Source organism: Mauremys reevesii, linkage group 2 (genome assembly GCF_016161935.1).
Source record: "Mauremys reevesii isolate NIE-2019 linkage group 2, ASM1616193v1, whole genome shotgun sequence".
Lineage (NCBI taxonomy): Eukaryota > Metazoa > Chordata > Testudines > Geoemydidae > Mauremys > Mauremys reevesii.
The window spans coordinates 131,137,674-131,146,558 of record NC_052624.1 but is presented as its reverse complement, the minus strand read 5'-3'; the positions used below and the strand labels follow the sequence as shown (position 1 = coordinate 131,146,558).

The 8,885-nt window shown below is 41.6% G+C and overlaps 1 protein-coding gene across 3 annotated transcripts in view; it reads left to right on the top strand.

Moving 5' to 3' along the window:
• Nucleotides 1-1,619: 1,619 nt before the first annotated feature.
• The window catches only part of CTNND2 (catenin delta 2), a 1,145,701-nt gene continuing 1,138,435 nt past the window's right edge, over nt 1,620-8,885 (top strand). Inside the window, exon 1 of one of the 3 annotated variants that reach the window (XM_039524144.1) lies at nt 1,620-2,144. In XM_039524144.1, the coding sequence (XP_039380078.1) occupies nt 2,108-2,144 (37 nt within the window). In that variant the 5' untranslated portion in view covers nt 1,620-2,107. The remainder of the gene's footprint in view (nt 2,145-8,885) is intronic. The other 2 variants (XM_039524145.1, XM_039524146.1) reach the window with 2 other exon arrangements.

Here is an 8,885-nt window from a genome sequence, read left to right as displayed (position 1 = left end):
ATAATGTATGCAGTGTTGTTATAGCTGTGTTGGTCTCCCGGATGTTAAAGAGACAAGGTGGATGAGGTACCATCTTTTAGTGGACCAACTTCTGTTGGTAAGAGAGACAAAGGTTCTAATGTACACAGAGCTCTTCTTCATGTCTGATAACAAGGTATGATTTAGTGTTGTTTGGGAAAATTGTGGAAATCGCCAGGCAAAAGGTGGCAGCAGTGAGTCATTCTGAAATCTGATATTGGAGGCAATCATTATTATTACTGAGTCTGCTCAGTCTGTATGAAAATATATTTTTGAAATTCACATCTGCTAAGAAAGTGCCTGCTAATTACAATTTGTTGACAGGCCGATTACATGACTTTGTTCTAAAATTAGATTATGTACTTGGGTGTCAACCATTTTAAAAAAAAGAAACAAAAAAGGAAACAACTCGTCCCTTCCCTCCAACCCCCCCCCCCCCCCAGCCAACATCCGCCACCCATCCTTTCTAGTCTCAAAAACACGTAGTTTTCCTTTACTAGAATTCAGGTGCTTTAGACCTGGTATAGCTAAGACTTTCTATCAAATGTATGCATCGCCCTGACAACTCAGCTGACTACATGGATTTGCTGATTGTTACCGCTGTGCTCAGGTCACAGCTGGGAAAGAAGATTAACATCTTTTCCAAACGAGAAAACTTTGCTCAAGGAAATACACCGCAAAGGGTCTGGTGGCTGGATTATGGCTGCAATGGCATTTTACCAAGTTTCTGGGAATAGCAAGGGGTTAAATCTACACGCCTGTCGTGTTTCCTCAACATCTTTGCCAGTCTGTAACGAGACTCCTGAAAATGTTTTAAGTGGATTTGCCATCTAAAGACAAGTCAGAGGGGGATTCAGTGTAGTGGGGAAGGACAGCGAGGGAGACAGGAGCAGGGACGTAAGCAATTGCTCCATAGTTGGGGTTAGTTGACCTGAAGTTTTAATAAGCTCAGCTAAAGCTGGGAAGATAGCTGCCAGCCTGCGGTGGTTGCTCAGCACCAACGTCCTGCCCCGCTCATCCACGCCTCAGCCTCCCATGAACACCTCAGCTGCATGACTCTGCTCTCCCCCAGTCTCTCCCGTCGGAGGGTAACTCAAGGGCATTTCCCACATCTCCTCCGCCGGTCCATGTGCAGCAGCCGTACTTAGGCGTGGGTGTCCCTGCGAGCGCATTGTTCCCTGGCCGGGTGTGTCCTGCTCACCCACACGCACCTGCGCTATCGCCTCGTCCCCACTCTAAAGCCCCCGCCTCACTTCGCTGCCCCTGGCTTTCGGGGGGTCTGCGGTGCTGGGCTTTCTTCTCCCTTGCTCGTGAAGCCCCATTTCAAACAAAGCAACGTGCACGCCCTGCCTCGGGGGAACGGCCTGGGGGTGGCTGTGGAGCGGGGAGGGAAACGGCCCAGCTTCTGGGAGAGGACGCACAGGGGCAGGCAGCAGCGCTGAGACAAGCCTGGCCAAGGAACCCCGCTTCCCGCGCCAGCTCTGCAGCCGCCAGCCGCTCCTTCGCACAGCCTGGGCTCTGCTGCTGTCGCTCCCCGCAAGCCCGCGGCGCGCGCCTGCCCGGGACCGGGCGGCGTTCGAACGCAGCCCGGGAGGAGCCTCGCGCCCCCGCCTCGCCAGGCGCAGGTGGCGGCGGCGGCGGCGGCGTCTCAGTGAGCGAGAGAGCGAGCGCCGCCGCCCGCCCCAGCCGGGCTCTCAGGCGCGCGCTCCTGCCGGAGAGGGGAGGAGAAGGGAGCGCAGCGGCAGCTGTGACTGTATCGTCTCCAGCCACAGCCGGCGGCGGATGTGCCAAGCAGCAGCCGCTGCACCGGAGCGCCGCTGCTGAGCCTGGCAGAGCCGCGGAGGAGGGGGGAGGACACCACAGACTGATCCAGAGACTTTGCCTCTCTAGAACAGGCGGTGGATGTGGAGCCAGCCGCTCCCCTCGCAGCCGCCGCCACCAGGCAGTTGTCCCACGGCAGCACCACAACACAAAGCGAAGGATGCTGCAGCTGGGCAAGGTCAGGACCTTGCATTGAAGCCCGGGGGCGCCGCACACACCTTCCCCCCCTTCCCCACCGGATTGAGGATTTGCCTTTTATTTGCTGTGTATGCCTGGGAAAAAGCAGGCAGGGTCGACGCCGTTCGGTGAGTGCATTTGCGATCGTAATGGTGCCAGGGTTCTCCTCTCCTGCTCTTGCATTATTTCTTCTGCTTCTGGTGGTGCTAGCAAGCATTGGCTTTTGGTACCCACATTGCAAAGGTCCCTCTCTTTTCTAGAAGGCAGCTGTGTCTGGCTCTGGAAACATTGCTTGTGCCTTCAGCGGAGAGGTAACAGTGGGTTATTTTTCCCGTGCCTCCTCTCCCCCCCCCCCCCAGTACGTTAGTCGCTTGCTTATGTAGGGCATCAGCAATACTGGATTCTCTAACATTCTGCAATGATATACTCATTACAGCAGTGAAGTCATAAATATATCAGGGGAGGGGAGGGGGAAATAGACCCTGCTCTTCCATGTAGTCCTGGGCTGTTGTGGTCCCTGTCATTATTCTGTTACTTGTGGAACGAAATTGAAATACTTAGTCATACGTCCATGCCAGCTTTTTCTGCTTCTTCCCTGCATTGGAAACCCTTGCAGTCTATATTTAGAGGCATCAAATCGTGAGATTTCAGTGCAGCCAGCCGGGTTCTCGAGTATATGTATAGTGACAATAAGTATGGGCTTTTCTTCTTTGGAACCAATGTCTGTGAAATATCCGGCTCGAATGGGGTGGTGGTGTGTGATCTGCAATGTGATATTTGGTTGATCTATAATTAATGGCTGAAAGGAAAGATGCATTTCTCTTCATTTCCTTTTCCTTACCCTTATTCTCGTGTGTAGTGTGCTTGCATCGATTGCTTCAAACGTAGCCTCCGCTGAATCAAGTCACTATAGAGGAGGTGCGGCAGCACTATACTAGTTATGATACGGGAACTGGAGAAATAACGCTAACGAAAGAGCATTTTAAAACACGTCTCAAGTTTTCTCCTTGAGAGGGCTGTGTGGTGGGAGTATAAAACGTGAGAAACAAAAATGAGATGTCTGGTTACTCTGGTGCATTTTATATTACATGCTTTAAATGTTAGGGCGTGATTCGCTTTGGCTCAGGAATTTATTATTAATCTTAGCGATTAATTTCAACAAGGAAACTTGTAGTGGTTTACTATAAGCAATGAGAAAGGGATAAGCTGTATTAAACTGCCAGGTATTAACTTTTATGAACTGCAGCGATTGCAGTTGTTAATATTTATATACACCTCAAAACATTAATATGATTTTGTTTCTATTGACAGCAGCAAGAGAAGAGATTAGAAACTTTTTAGATTTCAGTTTTTTCATCATACATCATGTGTATATATAGTATGCAGATTCATTCAGTGAGAGTTCTTACAAGACACAATAGAGGGATTTTCCATTTTCAAGAAAGAATTGACTGTTGTTATTCGACAGATAAAGGACTGTACAAAATCAGGTAGAACTGTATTTAAACCTATTGTATGTGCCTGTGACACAGAACGAAGGAGAAAAGTCTTCTAAATACTCATTCTGTACAGTGTCTTTACTTTAAATGGAAGTCTGCAAAGTTGCCACATCTCATTTTGGTAAGCTGTCTGTGAGGAAGAAAAATTATAGTGACCTACATTTGTTATTGAATTTCTTACTTCAAACTACTCAGTAAATACAATAGTTTTACTATAGAGTGACTTAGGTTTAAGCAGAGGAAGCTGCTGAATATTCTCCTTATTAGTCCTTGACTCACAAAATTGCTTTAGAGCTTGCATAAATCCTTTTATGTTAGCAGTTTATTTGCAAAAGACTGTGAGGCCAGTGATAAATAAGCAAAATTTACACAATTTTATAAATCCTCAGATGGTTCTTTAAGACCAATCCTGTGCAAAGTTTGTGCAGCTATCCTATACTGTGTGTAAATGGGTTTATCTTTTCAGAGCTTTGCATGCATACCCGTCCAAATAGGCAAACTGGAGAGAGAATGTCTATTAGATAATCCTTATTAACAGAACTTGATTGATGGTCCAACTGTGCTATTTGAGGCACATGATATGTTGAATGCTGCAATATAGAAACATGCAATCACATCTTCAGAGACAGTGCTTGCAGTCTGTTATATAAGAGAGATTTTGAAAAAAAGGAGTAGTGGGCTATGCTCCTGTGCACATGCCATAGGAAATACCCTTTAAAGCTGCTGGTAGGCAATAAAGAAATCCATTTATTCCTGAATGTGAGTTGCATGTCTTATTGTGGATTACAAAGTAAAAAGATTTACAGAGCAGTCTATGGAAGTAATCTTCAGCTACTGTACTTGAGGTTTGTTTCTCAGATACCTTAGTTGACATTAAAAGTAATAGCCAGCACTTTAATGGGAATAATGATCTTGCAACTTCTTTTAAAAAATAATTTAACCTAAGGTAGTTTCATCTTCATGTAAGGAACTTTGACACACAGCTGCACTGAATAAAAATAGTATGAGCTTTAAAAAAAAGTTTGCATAATTCTTATTTAAATAAATTGCCCCAAATCACAGCAATTAACTTGATGCCATTAAACAGCAAAGGTGACTTGTTTATTTCTTAAGATGCATGTGTAAACTAATTTAATTATATTTTGTTTAGTACTAACAGGGGCATGGACCAGTTTATTTTAAGGGGTTTTAAAAATAATTTTTATAATAGGGCTGTAGATTGACATGTAAATGAAGCAGATAATGCATTCAGCAGAGCTCATGAGTGTTCAATTTTGTACCAAATTTCATATACACTTTCTGCTTCATGGTTCATTGTGATATGATTTTTACAGCATATCAGTTACAGATTTTTCAGTTTAGCATTATTGGGATTTTAAATATGTACATATCAATAGTGTTAGCAGCAAATACTGCCAAAATTATAAGTAATCCAGGGAAAAAAAAATTGTTGAGTTTTGACATATTTCAGAAAACATGGGTTCTGATTTTTCTATTTCCTCTTCTTAAGATGATTATATCTGAATTAATAACATTATTTATAACATAGTATCTGCCCACTATATGCATTATATTTCTGTCACAGAATATTGCAAAATGCATCTATTGTATGGATTTCTAGATAAGGTCTTCCAAAATTCACAAGTTTGGGACAGTTATTTTGCCAGTGAACTGCTTGCTAATAGACTTATTACAAAATAACAAATTATAATACATAAAAACTTTGATTTAATCATGATACCTATTGAATGTGCATTACTTCTTAATATAGTAATACAGATTTTATTTTTAGCAGAATTATAGGATGGTTCTTAAATGCACCATTTTATTTAAAATAAGAGTGCCCATCTCCTCTGCAAAACTCATTCCTCCTATCAAAACCCCTTTTTTTGGGAGGGGGGACAGTTAAGAAAAGCTCAATCTTGTTTGGTAATGGAAGAGCTTCCAAGAAAGCCACTAGATCCTTCCATCACTAACCTACTTATTAACTGCGGTATTGTCTTCACAGGAGGGAGAATGTTGGCCTGCTGCTCATGTGCTACTTATGTGTAGGTCTATTCTTTATGCTACTCACTTCTAAAATCAGGGTTCTTCTGAATGGGGCAGTCTTGAGTCCCATATCCCCTAAATCAATTCAGGTCTCATCTTTTGGGGGCTAGTGGTTAGGCGTGTCTCTGCCCTGTTCATATACTACAGGACCCAGGAAAACTTTCACTTAGTCCCACAGATATGTCATTCAAAAATCTGAAAGGCACTCCACAATATACATAGAGTTTTGAAATCCCTTCATTCATTCCTATGAGAACCACTTATCTAGTGGTATGAATGGAACATAAATGGATTGAAAGCAAATTGCCTGACGAGAACGATCAGCAGAGCAGTGGAGAAGTTTTAAGTTTTTGAAGTCTAGTTCTCAACACAATATTGTATTTGTTTTGATATGATTGGATAACCACATAAACATGGATATATGTAAAAAATAAATTTTGAGTATAACTGGCTAGTTCATTATACTGGTTGCTACTTTGAAATATGTCTGAGTGTCAACATAATGGCTTTTATATTAATAAAGTATTAAATATGTCATAGATAAATAGTTTCTGGCAAATTCACTGCCAATCTATCCTAATGATTAATAATCTGCCCGTTTTGTTTAGAGAACCCAATTATGGTCATAACAGTAATTTCAGCACAGACAGAATATGGAAAAGCTTGTATGATCCTATCCTCTTTGTTCATTGCATATATATCAGAGCAGTCTGTAGTTTCTGAAAAATAAACTTGTTCATAATGAAAAATATATGGAATTTGGAAGTCCTTACACTTGGTGTTTGTAATATTACGAAGAAGAGCATCTTTCTAATGTCTTTTTTTGTATAACGTCACCCATATATATACTTATTTATAAACATTGGTTTCATTTCAATAACCAGTATAAATTTACCATATAAATAACTTATTGGTTTCTTTTCATCTTCCCAAACATTTGGCAGAAGAAGAGTGCATATTTCCTTCCCTCCCCTTGTGACAATATCACAAGCTGCTGATGGTTCAACCACTCCAGGGCTCTCAGAAGCAAATCAGCACATGGGCTTCTTTCTGAAAGGGAGAAGGTCTTCAGTGGAAAGCTTCTTCCACTTACAAATTCATATCTCTTCATTTCCTCCTCCAAAAGATCCAAGTTATAGCAATTTACTTGTGGCCAAAGAGAAACTTCTTGTTGAGATCATCAGTGCTGCTGAAAAGAAAAATTCATTCTATGTACATAAGTATAATATTTTGTTCAGTGATAGATGCAACAGCAATTTGTATTTCAAGTAGTCCATTATATTTTGTTTCATTATATAGCATTAGACTATATCTTTTTTTAAAGGCTGAGATTTTCAAAGGAGCTTAGGAGAGTTAGGTACCCAGTGAAATTCAGTGGGACTTGGGCACCTGACCCCCTTAGGCTCCTTTGAAAACTCCAGCTAAACAGCCTAAAGGATTAGAACAGTTGATTTGTTAAACATCTTTTATAAAGTCTCTTTCTCTTAATTAATTTGTTCACTTCCTAAAATATTGTAGCAATAATACCAGTTACTTACTTACCATTACCTTGTTGAAACTGCCATCTAAACTTTAGTCACACATCCTAACACTTACTGAGTGTTACACAACTGGTAAGATCCTGTGTGGGGAGTGAGGATTTGGAGTAAGCATCAAATGCAAGTCAGAGCTCCAGATATTTAACTTACAGGACAAATGATGTTGCTGAAAATGTTCTGCAAATAGAGTATTTCTAAAGTTTGGGAAACTAGCTATTTTTAAGAAAAACAAATTGAAAACAAAATGTGTATACTCTGTAAATGTTGTTATAATTATTCCACGTTCATAGCAAATTTGACATTCATATAATGGGCCATTGAGTTTAGATTTGCCTGAGTAAGTACTGTAGGATGGGGCCCCGTATGTGCAATTTCAATATGCAATGTTCTGAAAATTGGATGCAAAATTCCATGAAAAATGAAACTCTGCCTTCTGGTGTTTAGTATCCATACATTGGTGACTCTTGTCTGAAATGTTCAGCAGTATAAATCACTGGGCAGCAGTAGGTTCTTAAATGTGAAATGAATCCATATTTGCTTCCAAAAAAAATTTAAATGTCTTTAAATTAATTATCTGGTATTTTCATAGTTTTAATAAGCAGATATTGTTAGATAATGTAGTCATATCCCCTATCCACAAAATTCTGCCTTTTTGACACATTGGCTGTGTAGGTATATTAACATTTTAATAATTGTGTGTTGTCCTAAAGGCTGCAGTTTGCTTTCCAGTCCACAGTACTCTGCTCTACTCCCTTCTCTCCCAGAACATGTATATTGGCAGATAGAGTTTGGCTGTCCAGATCAAATCTGGTCATGTTTTAGACTAACCCTTACTTTTGCCCTGATTTGGTTCTTTGCTTACCTGTTTGTTTTCCTGGCACATGGGAAGAGGGCAGCCACTTCAGGTGTAGTGTTTGGCATGAAAAATTGTGTGGCGCTAACAGTGGGAGGATGGAGACAGGATACTGGCATCCAAGAAACGTTACAGGAGGTAATAAGGCGTGTGCCAAGGGATGTACTGGCTGCCGCTTCCAGCAGCTCCCATTGGCCTGGAGCAGCGAACCACGGCCAGTGGGAGCCATAGTCTGCCAGACCTGCGGACATGGCAGGTAAACAAACCGGCCTTGCCCGCCAGGGGCTTTCTCTAAGCAAGCGGCGTCCCAAGTTTGGGAAACACTGCCCTAGATAATACAGAGGTGGAAGTGTGTAGGTCCTTAAAGGAGAGATTGAAGTGCTTGAACTGGATTCTGAAGGGGAAAAGAGGACCATGTGGGGTTTTGAGGAAGGGGATAATGGGTAAATCTAATCAGCTTTTCAGAAATATTTAGGCACCTAAAGATGCAGATAGGCACCAAGGCGCAGATCCTCAAAGGTGTTTATACACCTAAACTTCCATTGATTTCAGTGGGGGTTATCTTTGGGGATCTGGGCCCTAGTGGCATTTTCAAAAGCAATTATCCAGATTAGGTGCCTAATTTCCATTGATTTCAATGGGAGTTAGGCACCTAGTAGCATTTTCAGAAGTGCTTAACTACATTTTTAGGCATCTAAATAATTATGAACATATGCCCTAAGTGATTTAGGGACCTAAATCTGATTGAAAGTCAATGGGAATTAGGATTCTAAATGATGCAGGTGTTCAAACACAGGACACTCAAATTCCTACCCATTATCCTATAAAATTCAGCTGTGCCTTATGAATTTGAGATTCAGTCAAAATCCACAAGTACCCATGAAAGGTGGTAGAATATGATTAAATTAAAGATCTTGCTATATCTTCTGC